The sequence below is a fragment of the Myxocyprinus asiaticus genome, chromosome 2 (genome assembly GCF_019703515.2).
Source record: "Myxocyprinus asiaticus isolate MX2 ecotype Aquarium Trade chromosome 2, UBuf_Myxa_2, whole genome shotgun sequence".
Classification (NCBI taxonomy): domain Eukaryota; kingdom Metazoa; phylum Chordata; class Actinopteri; order Cypriniformes; family Catostomidae; genus Myxocyprinus; species Myxocyprinus asiaticus.
This window is the reverse complement of record NC_059345.1, coordinates 61,607,440-61,627,882: the sequence shown is the minus strand read 5'-3', so window position 1 is coordinate 61,627,882 and position 20,443 is coordinate 61,607,440. Positions and strand designations below refer to the sequence as shown.

General features: G+C 36.5%; 1 protein-coding gene across 1 annotated transcript in view; it reads right to left on the bottom strand.

The window, feature by feature from the left end:
- Positions 1 to 20,443, bottom strand: part of vangl2 (VANGL planar cell polarity protein 2) — a 45,536-nt gene that overhangs the window by 8,927 nt on the left and 16,166 nt on the right. Inside the window, exons 2-3 of the mRNA XM_051718980.1 lie at positions 14,568 to 14,822; positions 2,809 to 2,932 (exon numbers count right to left, since the gene is read on the bottom strand). Coding sequence (XP_051574940.1) covers positions 2,809 to 2,932; positions 14,568 to 14,638 — 195 coding nt within the window. The 5' untranslated portion in view covers positions 14,639 to 14,822. The remainder of the gene's footprint in view (positions 1 to 2,808; positions 2,933 to 14,567; positions 14,823 to 20,443) is intronic.

Below are 20,443 nucleotides of genomic sequence, written 5' to 3'. Positions count from 1 at the left end.
ACACCGGGTACTCTTATTTTTAAATTACTTGAGACTTGGCTCTGTTACAATGCTCTATATTTTATACTTGCCAAATTAAGTTTTATTTAGCCTATATATTATTCTCTTTATTCACAATTTATGTGGAGACGATGTATGTGCTGACGAGGGACATTTCCATACAGTCACATTTTTCTTTGCATGCCCTCACTTCAATTTAAAAAACGTAATTATCAGAGGAGTGCAGAGAAATAATAAAAAAATATCGGCAACTACCGGCATAGATTTTTGTCGATAAACAATAGTTCCAAAAAGCAACAATCGGCACAGATTAATCGGTAAAACCAATTTATTGGTTTACCTCTACTCCATACATGTATGTACAGCCAGGGTTGGGGAGTAACAGAATACATGTAATGGGATTACATATTTAAAATACAAAATATAAGTAACTGTATTCCACTACAGCTACAATTTAAATAATAGGTAATTAGAATTATTTTGATTACTGAAGAGATTACTTTGCATTTTATTGTCATTTGTTTCATTTAATATTTAGTCCTTTCAGATGGAAAACATTTATACATATAAATGATGTGATCCAAAGTGCATTTGAACAGCAGTGAAACACTTTCTTATGATGTGTTACATTCATACGAGCAGACAGAGAAGTAAGTTTGAAGTAAGTTTGGAGCAGAAAGAAAGAAAGAAATCTTGTGTAAACTGTCAGCTTTACGCTGAGCTAAAATGCTATTTCTAGCCATTTTACATGCACATGTTACAAGGCATGATCATATTTTTTTATCAAGATAATTCATGTTGGATCATAATTTCTTTTTTTCTAGTAAGACCTTTGATATTAGGGCAAAAATCGTATTCTTGATAATATATTTTTTTTATTGTTTTACTGTAAAAATATCTAAAAATCCTTAAAACAAAATCAATTTGATTTATCTTGTTTTAGAAACAACACTGCATAAGATATTTAGGTTTTGCAGAGAATATATTTTTAACATGTGTATTTTGTCTTACTGTACTGGCAGAGTTTTTATAGTCAAAACAAGTGAAAAAAAACCTACCAGTGCTGAAGAAGTAATCCAAATTATTTAGAATACGTTACTGACCTTGAGTAATCTTACAGAATACATTACAAATTACATTTTACAGCATGTAATCTGTAGTGGAATACATTTCAAAAGTAACCCTCCCAACCCTGTATACAGCACTGTATACACTTTATACTAGGGCTGTGAATCAATTAAAAATTGTTCTGTGATTAATTGCAATTAATCATGCTACATTAAAACAAACATTAAAATATAATTATAAATATATTTCCTTTATACTTTGTCTCAAAAAACTCGCAAGAAATTGGTTAGTCATCATTGATTTTAATTGAGTTAATGGAGTTAATGTGAGGAAGCCTGGGTAGCTCAGCATGTATTGACGCTGACTACCACCACTGGATTTGCGAGTTCAAATCCAGGGTGTGCCGAGTGACTCTAACCAGGTCTCCTAAGCAACCAAACTGGCCCGGTTGCTAGGGAGGGTAGAGTCACATTGGGTAACCTCCTCGTGGTCACGATTAGTGGTTCTCGCTCTCAATGGGGTGCGTGATAAGTTGTGCGTGGACACGGAGAGTAGCATATGCCTCCACATGCTGGGAGTCTCCGCTGTGTCATGCACAACAAGCCACGTTATAAAATGCACGGACTGACGGTCTCAGAAGTGGAGGCAATCCGGATTAAGGTGAGTAACCGCGCCACCACGAGGACCTACTAAGCAGTGGGGACTGGGCATTCCAAATTGGGAAGAAAAGGGGATAAAAATAATAAAAAACAAAAGAAAGCAATAGATTTAATGTGACACATTTTTATAGGTATCATTTTTTTTATTTATTTATTTTTTTTTTTATAAAAGTACATGTTTAAATGCCATAATATCAGTTGACATGCTGTAATTAAAATTTGGGCAAAATCTTCTGGCATTTTCCTGATAATAGGGTCAAATGGGCAGATTAAAAATGTTATCAAGATTTATCAGCAAGATAAATGGTGTACATTGCAAATGCTTTAATTAGACACTATACATACAGATATACAACAAAATGAATGCTGAATTTAAAATCTAACTATTATATTCTGGCTGCCGTTCAGTCTCTATCGTGTACACGCTGGGTCTCTTTTACGCAGTTTCCCTTTTGACAGTGAGTGAGCGTTTTCTGGTGATGCGAAGAGATACGGCAGCACTCCCACACCTGACTCACCACTTGCGAATGAAGTCTCCATCCTCTGTACAGTAAATCCACTCCCGTGTTTATTATGTGTCGCGTATGATGAATAAGCATGCGTTGCTCCACACAATCAGTTTCTGTGCTAGAATGTGCAGTCGAGTCGAGCGTTTACCTACTGGACATTTTTATATGGCAATTTTAGCCACAGGAAGTGGAGAAAACATTAGTGAAGTTTAGGAAGTAAAAAAAAAAAAAAGGATACTGCATTAACTGTGTTAATTTTAGCATGTTAAACAGCCAACTATTACTCGCAGAAATTAACGCATTAAATTTGTATGCCTGAGCCCAACTTTGTGTAATCACACTGTGGAAAAAAGGGTTCAATTCAGCTTTTGTGTTCCATGGAAGAAAGTCATACAGATTTGAACTGACATGAATGTGAGTAAATGCCTATTCTAATTTTTAGGTCAACTATTCCTTTTACTATAACATTACTCATCCACTTTCACAGCATGAAGCAGTAAATCTGCATCAGCAGACGGAATCCATGACCATCTGAATGGTCTCTCTAATAATCCTACACAGTTTGTACCAACCCTGTCATCTCCACGAGTGGACTCTGCATCTAGCAGGGGTTCTCCTGGTGCCTGAATGGTGACTGACTTGTCTCCTCTGCTACTGCTGTCTCTGCTTTTAGAGCGATGTCTGTCTCTCCTTTCCCTAAACAACAAAACAAATGAGAAGTTAGGCCATATAACATGACACAGATCTTAAAAATTGTCTCATAAGCAACAAATATCCCATGAAAAGGTGTTTACAAAGACTTTTATCCCACTTATTATACAGCTACTTCCCACACAAATTAATAAAGGTTCAGGAAATACTAGTATAAGTTTTAAAAAAAAATTTAATGTGAGAAGAAAAAGCACAATGTAAAACAAGCATGGGTGGTGCCAGGGCTAGGCTTCTGGGGCTTAAGCCAAGAATGCTTTCCATAAAGCCCCGAATACTTATCATCTTGTAGTGATGTCAACAATATGATAAGTGCTTCTGTATCAAGTTAATACTAAATCATTTTATACATTTTAATATTTTAACCCTATATTTTAATATTAAGTAATATATATGTATAAATGAATGATATCTGCCTTTCTACAGTATCGATAACACCAAATAACAGCATAATCGATATAACACCAAAGTACAGAAGCGCTGGCAGCTCCTTTCCAGCACTTTATGTATGCGTGCGTATGCAAGACTTCTTATTTTTGAGAAAATAATTAGTTTTCATTTATAAACAATTTAATTCACTGACTGGAATTTCCAAATATAGCCATTATAATATGGTTATTTAATATATAAACCAATTTTTATTGATTTTCCAGAAAACTTTTACTTTGTGATTTATACCACAAAATTAGTTTGTTTACAAAATATAATAAGGAAATTTATGGATGTTCATTCAAATGTTGATGTAATAACTATTGCTAAATATGCACGTTATGTGAGCCTGTTTTGTTTAAGCCAGTATAGACCTTTGCCATTTGTTTGATACATGGCTTATTGGATAACCAGCTAATGCTGCCAGCCAAAATTTGCATCCCTAATGTAAAGTGTATTATATTTCATCAAAGAATGGCCCCATGTATCCACAGAGGTCTGGGCTAAGCCCCAAATGTCCACTGACCCTAGAACCACCCCTGGATACTAGGGATGGGCATTTTGTCTACTCGAGTACTCCGACTAATTACTCGAGTACTCGTCGAGTACTTGAGGGGCAATGACATGTTCATAACTTTAGACGTTTGTCAGACATGTTATTATATATATAGCTGCTGCATTGTGTATTGTCTACTCATCATTATGGCTGTTATAAAATAAAATGTTACAAAATGTACAAAAGATTGCATAATCAAAATATAATGCATCATATTTTGTCATTATGTGAAGATTCACTGCCCAGCTCGGAAAGAATATGCAGAACTCTCGTCTGTCTGTTCTTCCTTCAGGTTACCGTAGTAATCTTTGTAAGCGTGCACCAGTTATTTTAGTGACTGTCTGAACCGTCTATTTTCAAATCACATTTGGCTTATCAGGAGACGCCATAACCATCGCGTTTTTAATATGCGTGTTAAGTTGAAGTTCAGTTTTGAAGACGCTGCATTCTGTTCCATTTAGCTGCGCTCTGTCAAAGTGTTTGAAACACTCGCCTGCTGTATATGCGTTGCTTCAGCGCGTTGAGTCCACTGCCATACTGCCTGGTGTGTGTAAGTGTGTGTGCGTGCGTCCAAGTGTTCTCTCTTGTGGGGAAAGCCTCGATGCTCCGTATTGTGTTTGCTGTGATTCATGAAGCATTCCATTCAACTCGGAGAGTCTGAATTTCCACCTTTCAACTGGGGAAAGTGCAACGGAATGACACTTTATATCGGACATCTAACTTAGAAACTCGTGCAGAAATCTTCATTCATTTCGTCGAGATGCAGGTGTGTGTTACATCATGAAAACATGACGCCACCCAGGGCAGGGAGGTTTACAGTCAGTGACAAACGTTCACTTTTATTAAATAATGTCCATTAACGAGTCAAAGTTCTTACATTACATGATAATAAAACGTGTTTAGCAAATGTTTTGCAGAGCCAGGTGTTCAAAACGGTTAATTACACTCTCTTTTGATTATTGTAAAGATAGCATTGCATATATCAGTTCGGGTGCTATGAGACGTCTCTGATTATCAATGTACCCCTCAAAATCACAACGTAATCAATCTCAAAATTAAAAATAAGCTCCTTCTTTGACAAGTTTGTGTTTAGATGTCAGGTAATTGTCACTGGATTTCGAATTAAGTGAAAAGTCACATCATGCATGATCACCACCAATCATCGTTTTCATGATCGATCATTGCTGCCATGTCCGAGTACCCGAGTACTCGTGCCCATACTTACTGGATACAAGAGTCAAGAAACACACTCAGCTATGTCGGACATCAGTCACAAACAAATAATTGCGATTATGATGATTAATTGTCTGTTTTATTGCTTTTACGATTATGACAATTAACTGTCATACAAATTGTCATACTTCTTAAGGCCCTGGTATACTCACTGCGAAGTTCTTTTTTGTTATTTGCTCAGAGCCAAAAAAAAAAAAAAAAAAAAAAAATTCCAAACAGCTGAACAGTATACTGTTTGATAACATTTCAGACACTGCCCAGACCGCTGTGGGAGGCATTAATATGAGGACGCACAAAACTACATGTAAAACCTTAACTAATGTGACATTAATATATGTTACCGATGACTTCATGCCTCATTCTATGAGAAGAGTTCACGAGATCAGTAAAAGATGCTGTTTTAATCACTCGATAATGATTTAAAATAATATATATGCAGTATATAATGTGTACTTTGTCATGTTTACATTCTGCATTCATGGTGCTAATGCGCTAACATGCTATACCCGGCCATAATATGCACCAGTTACACTCTGTTATTGTAATTTATGATGACACTGATACTACTGCAAAGATGGGTGTATGAAAGAGTGTTAATGGGCTAAATACAGACAAAAGAATGATGATAAGAGGCATATCTCACTTTGGGCAAATGTGTGAATGGCTTTTGGCTACAGACGACACATGAGTGAAGCAGTATTTAAGAGTGTTGAGTAGATTTAATTCCCTTTGTAGACTAAATAAACAAAAAAAAATTACTCTGGAAAGAAGCCATTCAGTCAGGTATGAGGGAACCGTCTGAACATGTTTAACCACTGAACAAACTTCACTAGTTTTTAAGGAAGGCAATGTTTTAACTGTGTCGAACATTAACACAATGTAGTTTGACATACACTAAATTGCCAAAAGTATTCGCTCATCTGCCTTCAGACACATATGAATTTAAGTGACATCCCATTCTTAATCCATAGGGTTTAATATGACGTCGGCCCACCCTTTGCAGCTATAACAGCTTCAACTCTTCTGGGAAGGCTTTCCACAAGGTTTAGGAGTGTGTTTATGGGAATTTTTGACCATTCTTCCAGAAGCGCATTTGTGAGGTCAGACACTGATGTTGGATGAGAAGGCCTGGCTCGCAGTCTTCGCTCTAATTCATCCCAAAGGTGCTCTATCGGGTTGAGGTCAGGACTCTGTGCAGGCCAGTCAAGTTCTTCCACACCAAACTCGCTCATCCATGTCTTTATGGACCTTGATTTGTGCACTGGTGCGCAGTCATGTTGGAACAGGAAGGGGCCATCCCCAAACTTTTCCCACAAAGTTGGGAGCATGGAGTTGTCCAAAATCTCTTGGTATGCTGAAGCATTCAGAGTTCCTTTCACTGGAACTAAGGGGCCAAGCCCAGCTCCTGAAAAACAACCCCACACCATAATCCCCCCTCCACCAAACTTCACAGTTGGCACAATGCAGTCAGACAAGTACCGTTCTCCTGGCAACCGCCAAACCCAGACTTGTCCATCAGACTGCCAGATGGAGAAGCGTGATTCGTCACTCCAGAGAACGCGTCTCCACTGCTCTAGAGTCCAGTGGCGGCGTGCTTTACACCACTGCATCCGACGCTTTGCATTGCACTTGGTGATGTATGGCTTGGATGCAGCTGCTCGGCCATGGAAACCCATTCCATGAAGCTCTCTACGCACTGTTCTTGAGCTAATCTGAAGGCCACATGAACTTTGGAGGTCTGTAGCGATTGACTCTGCAGAAAGTTGGCGACCTCTGCGCACTATGCGCCTCAGCACCCGCTGACCCCGCTCTGTCATTTTACGTGGCCTACAACTTCGTGGCTGAGTTGCTGTCATTCCCAATCGCTTCTACTTTGTTATAATACCACTGACAGTTGACTGTGGAATATTTAGTAGCGAGGAAATTTCACGACTGGACTTGTTGCACAGGTGGCATCCTATCACAGTACCACGCTGGAATTCACTGAGATCCTGAGAGCGGCCCATTCTTTCACAAATGTTTGTAGAAGCAGTCTGCATGCCTAGGTGCTTCATTTTATACACCTGTGGCCATGGAAGTGATTGGAACACCTGAATTCAATTATTTGGATGGGTGAGCGAATACTTTTGGCAATATAGTGTATATGTGGGGATATCTTGTTTACTTGCTACTATATGTCTAAAACAAACTTTTAAATACTTTAGAAAGATACAATGCCAATAGTGTCGGAAATTAACGAGGACTCGGGGCAAAAATGCCACCGAAATTAACAAAACTATCCCCGAAATTCAAAATATGGGGACAAAGAAAATGCCCATGCAATGAGTTCCAGTGTTTTATTAATAATATCTGATATAGTTACAATTACATACATTGCGATCTTCTTTTGAAATTTCACTGAACATTATTTTTTTTCTCGCCGTGCGGTTCCTCGCACCATCGCGCGCATAGACGGGCTCATTTCCGCTTCTATCAATCTGCATCAGTTCGGTATTGTACTCCCGCGTTAAATTCCTGTTCAAAATAAACTGTCCTAGTGGGTAACACTCTCGCTCACGGTGCAGTACTGTACTTCCCTGCCCTGTGCTGCTGTTTATCTGTCTGAAAAGCCCCTAGAGGCCAAAAGTGCACAAAGTATGGATGTTATATAAAGAAGGTATGAGAAATCACAAAACATAATGTAACCAAATGCTACAATTTACTTAATAATATCTCAATATGTTAAATAACCATAACGTTAATTAAGACTTTATTATTACAACTGTAATACAATAATACATATATAGAACAAAAACTTTGTGTTTGAATCAATCATATCTCTCACTAAACATGGTGTGAAATATTAATTTTTGCTTTATTTTACTCAGTTGGCATGTAGACATGACTTGATAACAGTTTGCTTAATAATCTCATTCAAGGGGGCCTGGGTAGCTCAGCGAGTATTGACGCTGACTATCACCCCTGGAGTCTTGACTTCGAATCCAGGGTGTGCTGAGTGACTCCTGCCAGGTCCTGGCCCGGTTGCTAGGGAGGGTAGAGTCACATGGGGTAACCTCCTCATGATTGCGATTAGTTGTTCTCGTTCTCAATGGTGCATGTGGTAAATTGTGCGTGGATCGGAGAGTAGCATGAGCCTCCACATGTGGAGTCTCCGCGGTGTCATGCACAACAAGCCTCATAAGATGTGCGCGGATTGATGGTCTCAGAAGCGGAGGCAACTGAGACTTGTCCTCCGCCACCCGGATTGAGGTGAGTAACTGCACCACCACGAGGACTTACTAAGTAGTGGGAATTGGGCATTCCAAATTGGGAGAAAAGGGGATTAAAAAAAAATATTAAAAACATCTCATTCCATATCTGGATAATTGCTGCAATATCACAGAGGATACATTTCCTCCTCTATGATATTGCATTATATTAGTTTTGTACAGGAAGTTAACTTAATACCCAAAATACTTGAATTGACATACGTGAATGAGAATAAACCTGAAATAGGAATGTGTTTCAGTCACAATGCACATTATGTAGTTTAGAGACATTTAGAATGTTACAAATTGCTATTTCTATTTAAATAAATGTTGTATTCATAAAATGTTCTGTTTGTCCAACAATCCTCTTGCAGCAATGCAGGTCTTTGACATTTAGAAGCTGCTAGTGTAGGACCTATAAGGAGTCTGTTTCTCAAACTAGAGACTGTGATTTACTTGTCTTTTTATTGCGCATCTGGCCCGTCCACTGCCCTCTCTATCTTGGATAGAGATTCTTTTTTCAAAACAGTAATGTATGGAATAACCTTCAACTCTCTAAAACAATAGACTTTAGGAGAAATATGTTTGTTTTTGCTTATTTTTAAAACCAAAATTTGACTAGCAAGTGTAAAGCAACTTGTAAGAACTCAATACCTCAGCAAATGGGGAAAAAACCCACTGTATTGTAATTTCTGCATGTTAGCGCAACCATTTTCAATTTTCTTGAGTACCAAATTAGCATTTTAGAATGCTTTTGTAAGAAATAGGTGACACAGTATATGTTTGCCATCACAGGTAAAGAAAAAATGGAATAAATACCACTTAAAACAATTATTTCAAACCGTAATAATAATTTGCAATTCATGATTTTGGCAGTATTTTTTATCAATTGAATGAATCCTTGGTGAAAGGAAGCATCAATTTCTTTCAAGAACAAAAATGTCTTTGTGCTCTAAAAATGGAAGCATATATACTATATATAATATAATTTTCATAAAATAAATTGTAACGTAATTACTTGAGTAGTTTTTCGGCAAACTACTTATTTACTCTTACTTGAGTCATAATATTTCTCAGTAGATCTACTTGTACTCAAGTGAATTATTCCTTCAGTACTTTTTTACTTGAGTAAAAAAAAAAAAATCAGTACTCTTTCCACCACTGCACGCCAGTCTGTTCATGTTGCTCTTGGATATACCTACCAATGACGTGGGCCAATGGCAGTAAGAAAGTGTTTATTAGCCAGTATCAAGTTTTCCTAAACAGTTTGCACTGGCGAGCTGTTATGAACCACCAATACAAACTCAAAATTCAAAATGACATCATAATGGTTATTATTAAAGACTCATAACATGCTGATTAATAAAGCTACAATTAGAAGTAAAAAACTGTATGGTCTAAAGGTGCTCTGGAACCACGCTAACTTATGCGGCATCTCATGTCTACTCGCATACGGGGAAAAGAGGCAACGTGTGCAGAGCGGGACAAGGCATAAATAAAGTGTGTTCGGTTCTAGAGAAAAATATTCAAGAATACAGCGCAGAAAGATCAGATCTGGTGTACACAGCACTGTTGTTTTGTCACACTACTCACTAGAGAAGATGAGGGGGAGCAACCGTCATCATGATGTCTTGTGGTCCGGATGGAATCAATCCGGGGTCCGGACCGCAGTGATTGGCATAGCCTAATTGTTAGCAAGGCAGCTAACGTTAGTAACTTCATACAGTCTGAGAAAGCCGAACTGCTTGTGTTTTTAGCGACACGCACCTGATCGTCTAGATGTAGAACACAGGCTAAATACAGGGTTCGTAGAGATGTTTCAAAGTTAATTTCAAGGACTTTTAAGCACATTTTTATTTGTTTTCAAGGACTATGCTCGAGATGTCATTAAAACAAATTCTTTATTTGTTCATTTTAAATAAAAATATTTTATTAATTTAATTTATTTATATAAAACACCACTTATTACAAGTATAACATATCTCAATGTGCATCTTTAACTACACATTCTCACAGTAACAATTCTTGATTAATTCATGACGAAATTGATGTGCAATTGTAGCGTGCTCTCTTAAAACGAACTTTGCTTTCCAACAAAAGTGAATAACTGGGTCTGTAAACAGTAGTCCATATGACTCGTGCTGTGTTGCATGTTTTCTAAAGTCACACAACAGATTTATGTGAGGAACTGAAAAAAAATTGACTTTCCAACTTACAAAATATTGAACTTTTCCATTTAGTTCAGTTTTTGCCTATAAACGCTGAGGGTAAACATTTTATAACATGTTGACATTTTTATTCATAAAGGACAACTTGGCTGTTGTTCTTTCTTTTATTATTTAATTTTGTTTCACTAATGAAGCAAGTTAACACTAATTAGGGTTAAATGGGTTAGAACACCACATTTTTGTATGTGAAAATATTACAGTTAAAATGTGAATTAATAACTTATCATGCTGGGAAAAATCACTATATGTATATTTAAGCAGCCTCTGAACTTTGACCTTAAATTCTTTTCCACAACCTTTTGTATTTAAAAAAAAAAGGTTTAAACATTGATAACACCAATGCCATGAAATCAAAGGACAAATATTCTTTTTAAATTATTAATAATAATTTTGTTTAGCTTTTTTTGGCCTCAAAAATTTTTTTTTACTTTAAATGTCATAGAAGTGGTGTACCAGATGAAGGGGACAAATATTTTTTTCAGGCAATTGACAATTTCATATATACTTTCTAAAAAATTTGCAAAACAGTGTCAAGCCATTTCATATCATTAAAGGTTAGGTTATAGAATGATACCTTTTAATTTAAATAAAAAAAAATTTGCTATTTGAAAGCTTTTTCATGACTAAAAAAAGTCAAGGGACATGTTTGTCTACATATTTTGATATTGACACAAATGTCAGAAATAACCTGTTTTGTGAGACACAAAGCTTTCTTTACACAAGGGGGCGCTAGACGGCTCAAAAAACTGAATCCTCCATTGATCTGCATTCAAATCTCAGAACGTTTTACATCAAATTTTTTCACTCTGGAGAGTAATTCTTAATTAAAACTGAAAGTTGCAAGGATTCATACTTGTTAAATCTGCCACAGCAGTATCTATCAAATATTTTTTTTTAATCCTCCGGTAACAATTGATTGTGATTTGCACATTCTGAACAGTGCTGCCAAAAGAAACAGGTCCCACGTGACAGCGCCATCTATGTGCTTCAGCAGTGGTCTGGACCTCTGCCCAAATGGTTAAAAAGAACCGGCTCATAAGAATCATTTGTTCATCAATTTAACTCTACTGGTCGCAATTCTACCATGTACTGCAGTTAGTGTGTATAGGCAATTGTAATTTGCACTATTCATTAACTTCAGACTGTATTCAATAGGTAGATCACACATTATCATCATCATCATCGTCATTATTGTCATAATTAGATGCTGGAGAGTGTCTTTCCTCTGCTTGCTCATGATCCAAAGTCAAACATCACCAGCTAACGGTTTATGATTTCTATGTTGATGTTTAAGGAGGATTTTAAAGGGGCAAAAAAGTTTTAATTCCAAAAATAAAACAAAATCTAGTTTTAAAGAATGATCAAAACAGATTTAAACTTTTAATGTGTCTTTTCAATTACTTATTCCTAATTACTATAAGTGTTGAACATGTTACATTTGCCAGAATGTCTCCCTCACCCAGACATTTAAACTGTTCTCAATGATAATTATTCAAAATCAGAGAAATTATGCATTCAACTTTCTTTCCTATGAACTTAAAACACATTTTCAATTAATTTGGTATTTATGTGCACAATTTGTATTTGTTAATAAGGATCAGGGATGCAAAATCATGAGAGGTGAAAAAGGAGAGAAAGTCATGGCAAGCTTTGATCTTTGTATTGTTGTTGTATTCAGAACTTATTTTTTCTTAAATGATGAAGGGTTAGGTACCGTTCAGCTGGGGAAGGGTCATTTTTTCAGCTTCAATACGGAACGGAACAACACACAGGACGTCCTGGCTAATATAGTAGGGGATTTCTATGCCGTGACAGCAATGATGTGCAAATCGTGTCAGCATTGGCAGCTATTCCTGCTCCCGCCAAATGATGAGGGCCACGGATTTCTTTGAGCACTAAGGCTAACTCATTTTAACACATTTTAATATTAACTAATGTTAGCTAACCTAGCTAATGTGATTTCTGTGTGGCTCTTATAAGTTCACAGGTCCTTGGATAAGAGCATCTTCACAGTGAGAAGGCAAAAATTCCACTGAACTTTTAAGTTGTTTCGAAATTTCCAAGAAAATAATGCATGTTCTTCTGCGGCCAGCGTGATGAATCAGTTGTTTGCCTCAAGAGCAGAGTACAGTAGGAGGCACTCCTGACTCAAGTGAGTCATGAGAGAGAACCCGAAGAGAACATGCATCTAAACCATCTCTCACTCTAAACAAACAGCTGTCTGTATCACTTTGTCAGGAAAATTCACTATTTCTTTTGTCAGAAATTAAAACTTGTAATCCTGACAGTAATCCCAATTTTTGGAAAATGTAACTAATCTCGATGGGGTTTTATGTAACTGTAATGGATTACAGTTACCTAATGGTTGTATCCTGATTACCTAATGCCGTTACAAGTAATCCATTACTCTCCCAAACATGACTGTCACAGTGTGTTATTACGGGGTTTCGTCTGCACCAGCAGAAAAATGTACAGTATGTTTTTGAACCATTAACGAAACCGACAATCATGAAAATCATCTGGTATTTTTTATTTTTTTTAAGCGGTTCTGAATAAGAAGCATACAGCACACAGAGAGAAGTATGCAAAAAAATATTCAAAGAAATCCTTTATTCTCCATGATTCACGACACGAGCCTTGTGTGAGAGCAAGAAGCAGGAAGAGGGGGATGTGTTGTTTGGCTGTAACAGCGTGTTGTCGTGTTTTTCCGAAAATAAATAAATACATTAATTTATTAAATGATTCAAGCAACATATTTAATGGTTTTCTATAATTCAAGCACTTTTTAAGCACCTCTTGGTAAAAATGCCTATTTTCAAGACTTACATTTGAAAAAGCCAAATTCAAGTACTTCAGGTGCCTTGTACGAACCCTGTATGTATCGGAAATTACTCAAAAGCTTTTCATTAATATAGTGGATTTTTTTATTGCGATAAATATTGAGATCGTTTTATCGCCCAGCCCTAATTTTGCATCTAACCTACGCCATAGCCTACAGTATAGCCTGACGTGCACCTCTTCAAAAATGAAACAGTGCATTGCCACGACACAGACCACAACAGGTGTGATTGGTCTGCTTTGTAACCAGAGACCGTCCCCCAGGATGACAAAAAAGGTATGAGGTAGCGTTGCATTTTCTCCGAGATTATTTTAAGAACTAAGCATCATATCACAAGATACACATGTTTACAACTTATGAACTTTGTTCTTTTTTTGGGGGCTTTTTCCTCGATATATATTTGGTATGTAAGTGACACAACATTCGTTGTATTCTACTTGAGAACTTTCCGATCTATACGATGCCTGATTTATTTTCTATCTGCATGGCAGACAACATGTATAATAAATAATATGTACCTAAATCTTAATACACTGATGATCTCGTTTTTAAAGATACAATTATTTCATAAATCCACGAATACACGCAAACTGTATTATTGAACCCACAATGACAAAGAACATTTGCCATTACACAATAGTTAAATTAAAGTGAAACTGGAGCGCTTTGCGTTCACTATTAACATCCTTGTTAATATTTTTGGTGCGATCACAGCGCATGCATCACAGCGCTTTAAGAGAGGTTAATCTTTACAGGCTCTTCAGGAGCTGATCTGAGTGCGGTCCGTGGTGTGGCTTAGTCAGATGGTCAATATTCAGTAGACACACAATTGTGCCTTTCATGGCATTTATTTATTCGCTTAAAATTCCCTTATTCAGACTTTGAAGTGCACAATAATCGCTGTTCTCTTAAATAACTGCAGTTAGATCAAATAATCGGACAATTATTAATAATTGCGACAGGCCTAACTTCAATAATACAGTTTGTCAGTCAATATACAAAAATCTGCCAAAAATGGGAGGGATACCATTGTATTTTAATGAAGCATTCCTGAGAGTCATGCAATAAGAGAATACATGTTTGCGTGTACCTGTGCTTGCGAGAACTGCGTGAATGGGAAGACTTGTAGGAATAGCCCGAGTACTGGGACTCGTTGTCCATGTCTGGGGCCGATGGGCGGGGCTTGTGGACCCCAGCTCCACCCCTGGAGCGTTCTGTGGTTCTGCCCAGCTGAGTCTTGCGCTCTGAGATTGATTTGGATGACAGAGTCAACGGCAACTTCAGCAGTTCAACCTTACTCCTGAGAGAATCTATCTTGGAGGCTGAAGGAGAGGAGAGGACTGGTCTGTATGGGGAAACAAATGCCAGACAATTAGATAAAAAGTAAAATCCGTGTTTTTTTCTTTACAAATTTCTTGACGTACTTCACAATATAAGATGCTTGAAACGTTTATATTAGAGCCCGACCGATATGGGATTTTTGAGACCTATACCGATTTTAGAGAGGGAAAATTCACTGATTACCGATATGGTGGCCGATATAGTTAATTTTTTAGCTAGAATGAAAACAGACCTTTTCTATGTGGATTTTTCACCAATTTTACACTGATATGACTATGCAAAGGTACTCAGAAGGCTGCTTTCTTAAATATTTTTATCAAAGAATATTTAACATTATTATACATTGTCAACTAATTCTAAAAATGAACACTGAGAAAATAAAGAATAAATAAAAATACAATAAATAGCTTAATAAACATCAGTACTGTATGTTTAGTATCAGTCAACGGCTGACCATTTAAATAAAAAATAAATAAAAATACAATAAATAGCTAAATAAACAGCAGTACTGTTTAGTATCAGTCAAATGCTGGCCATTAAAATAAAGAATAAATTAAAAAAAAAATAGCAAAACAAACATGCTAAACAGTACTGGTCTGTCAAATGCTGAGCATTAAAATAAATAAATAAAAATAAATAGCTAAATAAACATCAGTACTGTTTAGTATGTCAAATGCTGACCATGAAAATAAAGAATAAATAAAAATACAATAAATAGCTAAATAAACATCAGTACTGTATGTTTAGTATCAGTCAAATGCTGACCATTAAAATAATGAATAAATAAAAATAAAATAAATAGCTAAATAAACATCAGTACTGTTTAGAATCAGTCAATTGCTGACCATTAAAATAAAGAATACATAAAAATAAAATAAATAGCTTAATAAACATCAGTACTGTATGTTTAGCATCAGTCAAATGGTGTGCATTGAAATAAAAATAAATAGCTAAATAAACATCAGTACTGTTTAGTACCAGTCAAATGCTGAGCATTAAAATACATAAAAATAAAATAGCTAAATAAACATCAGTACTGTTTAGTATCAGTCAATTGCTGACCATTAAAATAAAGAATACATAAAAATAAAATACATAGCTAAATAAACATCGGTACTGTATGTTTAGCATCAGTCAAATGGTGTGCATTTAAATAAAAATAAATAGCTAAATAAACATCAGTACTGTTTAGTACCAGTCAAATGCTGAGCATTAAAATACATAAAAATAAAATAGCTAAATAAACATCAGTACTGTTTAGTATCAGTCAATTGCTGACCATTAAAATAAAGAATACATAAAAATAAAATACATAGCTAAATAAACATCGGTACTGTATGTTTAGCATCAGTCAAATGCTGAGCATTAAAATAAATAAAAATAAATAGCTAAATAAACATCAGTACTGTTTAGTGTCAGTCAAATGCTGACTATATTAATACTGGCGAGGCAAGAGATAAACAGCAGCAGCGATGTTACACCGTATTCTGCTATACAAGTTCAGAGGAAACTTTCAACGGTGGAAAACCAGACTTTTATATATTACATTTTGTAAATGCAACGACTGGAATTGTTCGGTTGAAGGGGGTACCAAACTGTGAATCCTGAACAAAACAGTTTGGTGAATACATGTTTACACATTAGCTTCCACTCAGCTGACAACAATGAAAGTAGCTACGTGATTAGCCAGTTAGCTATAAGCTCGTTGTCATGGAGAGTAAAAGACGGACGTTGTTTATTTTACTTTCCAGCATTGTGTCTCACCAACTAGGTAACAGCGTTGCATGAACTCAACACTCAGCAAGCACGATCCACCACCGCACTGTTGTCTGCTGAGCTGCAAAAAGATGCTCTGATGTTTACTTTTCAATCTGCTACTTTACTGACTGCACTGACAAACTATAGCTGGCTAACAGCAAACAGACATGAGTGACATGGTTGTCAGGGACAAGGTTAACGTTATTTTAGTAATACTGAAAAGGGAAAATAATGGGGTCATAGTTTATTAACTTTTCAGTATATATTTCACAAACTAGTTAGCAGCTTACCGACACACAGCTCAACTCCGCCCTGTCTGCAGAGCCACCGTCAGCTCGGTCAGCCTGTAAACAATGGAGTCGGAGCGCGCTCTGCTGGACAAACTACGTAATGACACCAATTCTAAAGCATTGTTTTCTGCATTATTTGTTCTGATATATTGGTCGGGCACTAGTTTATATATTCAAACTCCTCACTTACAGTAGATTTTACGTAAAAACATTACACTTGAACAGTCAGAACATTTATAAGAAATAGCACATAGATCACACAGGCTTCCTAATTCCTAAACCAATTTGAAGAGATCATGACATACTTTATTATTTTCCCTGAGGTTCACTTATAATGTTAGTAAAATGTTTGCACCAGAAATTATTTACATTATTTTATATATAGTGATAATTTTTCACCATGTCCTTTAAAACATCAGTGTAAACGGCAACTGTTATGACTAGCTAACATCTCTGCACAGCACATAAGCATCTATGCCCCGTGGTAACCGGTGCAACCCCTCAAATACAGCCATATCTGTTTGAAATGCAAACAGGAAGAGAATGAGACAGCTCCATGACCACAAAAAAGTATATTTCAATGTTATAAATATATCAACAAAGTCAGCGAAACACAATGAGTGTGTGTGTCAAACTGTTTACTTGCCCAGCTGCACCCTAAGCCATAAATATCAAACTGCTACCAACAGACGAAACATTAATGAATTTAAGCTTTTGCTGTCGGTCCAGTAGTGTTTTTAACTGCATAAATAACCGTTCCTTTACAAAGCCTGCATCATAATGTGACTGGTTCACAACAAGCAATCCACACTGAAATGAGCCGAAGACGCATTAAATCCAGCACTGACACGATCAGGAACTTTGTTAACGGGTCATGAAACCCCAAAACACATTTGAGATGTTAACAGTTATGTCCACATTGCACATCATTGAAAACAATGATAGCACTCATTATGTTTATACTACAGGGAACTTGGTTAATTAATAATCTGTTCCGGTTTAAAAACAAAAGTTGAAGCAACATCAAAAAATGTGAGGTACATGCGTAAAATCTGAGTTGTGATTGGTTAAGAGTGGGTGTCTTAATCATTCGATTCTGAGTGCTTTTTCACATTATTCATGAGAAGAAACGCTTCCATCCTATCACGTGACAGCGGTTCCCGGCCAGCGCAAGTTCAACAGATCTGAGAGCGGACTTTTACACTGAACACCGTTGTGAGATCGAAACCACTCATCAGAACAGACAGGAGCAAACATGTTTCTTAGCCGCAATTCTGCTACTCTAGCACTCCAAGCATGCACGTAATCAGGGTTCCCACTCTTTTCAAGGCACAATTTTCCAGGACGTTTTATGTGCCATGGTTAGGTAACAAGTGTAATACTTAAGCAAAAATGCATGCGTCCATTTAAATCAAGCTTTTATTTTGGAGTTTTGGTGTGTTTTGGACAGTAGATAAGCAGTTTGCTACATGGCCTAGTGTGATTACTAATCCTCGTGAAGCTGCGATTTAATTAAATAAATACATAGTCTGTATGTGCTGTGCACTGCAGAGTGCTCTGCTCTCTGTCTTCAAACACTGAGCGTGCACAATGATCATGATGAGGTGTTTTAAATGTATGAGCGGCCGGCTTCACACAGTCATTTTGAAGTGTGCATCACTTGCAGATTACATACTTATTCAATTAAATCACAGACTTGTGCAGTTTAATTATCACACTAGGACATATCGCAATTGTTATTTTGCATTCAAACATTTATTTGTCCAAATATGCCATGACATTGTGTTTTATAGCTAATGCCATTTTTATGACTAGATTCCGTGATTCCGTCCATGTTTTCCACATACAACATGTGGTAACCGCAGTATAAGCAGACTCCGATCACTGAATTATTGAAAATAAATTCACACCCTGAGATGTGAAGGGTGTAAAATTCATTAAAAAAAATTAAAAACAATAAAAAATAAAAAAAGTGGTCCGACCCTCATCGTTGTCTAAAGTTTATAACTGTGGTTTTTGTGGTTAACACAACAGCAATGTTGGAAAGAAAAAACTTATTTTGTATTATATCAATCAATACTTAAACTATTTCATCTTAGCAAAGCGGAGATGACAGCAGATGAGCAGAAAAAGAATGAGACAGGGTTTCGTTCATGACAGTTAAGCGCTGACGTTGTATCACAATGCGCAGTCGGCGGCAGTGACAAATATGAATTTGTGTATTAGACTCCTATTACCAGTGCCGATCATTATCATGTTTTTGTGCATGTAACAAAAACTTTGATAGCAACACAGTTAAACAGTTCTATTATACTAAAATGTTTTCTAGGATATTTAGGTATTTTTCTAATTTTCCATGACTGGAAAACTACATTGCAAAATTCCAGGTTTTCCAGGGTGCGTGGAAACCCTGATACTCCATCATGTCTACTCCATACATCTGATCATGGACAGGATAAAACGACACTGTTTTCACAAACAGAAGACAATGTTGAAAACCGAAAATTCAAAGTCATGTCAACTTTCTTTATGGTATCCTTTACATTGTGCAAATATTACCGGGATTTAGGCCTAAATGGTTTACTGGCGTTACGTCGTCATGACAGCAAAGTTTTAATACTGCATAACTTTACACAGACATGGTTAGTGAGATATTTTATTACACTAGAGTCATGTTAACACTGGGGATGTGCCAGGGTGGTCAAATAATCTAACAACTGACTAGTCGATTAGTGGGGTCGACAACAAACATTCATATTTTTAGTGGTGGTGGTTTTAATACTCAAATTAACTGAGAGACGCAACTTCTAAAAGAGCGTTTTTGCATTATGATAGCTTGCTCTTCTTAACAATGAATAAATCAGCACGGTAAAACCCTCTGCAAGAAGTCTTGTCTTGATAATGCTTTGTTTAGTCTTTTTATGTGCTGTTGTTACAGCAAAGCACCGCATTAACAATACATTTCAAGATGATCTATCGGACGTTAGATCCTCTGTTGTGAGTAATGTTCTGGTATTTGTGAGGTGCTGTGGAAGGATTCAAGTCTTTTGCTGATTCTGTCTGAAAGTGCTTAAATAGTTGCAGCAAAAAAAAAAAAGTTCAAACCGCCTCACGTCATAAAATAGATGTGTTCCCGCAATATTATCTTGCAGTTCTGCGCTTTTGAATGTGCAGCGAAGATCACCCTGAAGCACTCCGGTTACATTGAAGTGCGTCATTCTGTGTTCAGGATGTGCATAATCAGTTTTGTGCCACTTGTATTGGGGCCTCTCTTATTTCTTACTCATATAAGTAATAAGATGTTACAGTTATTAAGTCTATTTATGTTGAATATCTGTTAGTCACTATGATGAAGTGCTGCACTTTTCACCTGTATATCCCTCTAAAAAGCATCTGATTGGGGTCACATGAACATTACGGAGCCTAATTATACATTGTTATCCTTAACACTGACTAGTCGACAAGTCGTTCAAACAACCGACCGATTAGTTGATTAGGAAAATTGGTAGATTTGCATATCCTTAGTTAACATGCATTGTTATAATTGTGGCTATACTATAAGATTGGAATCTGGATT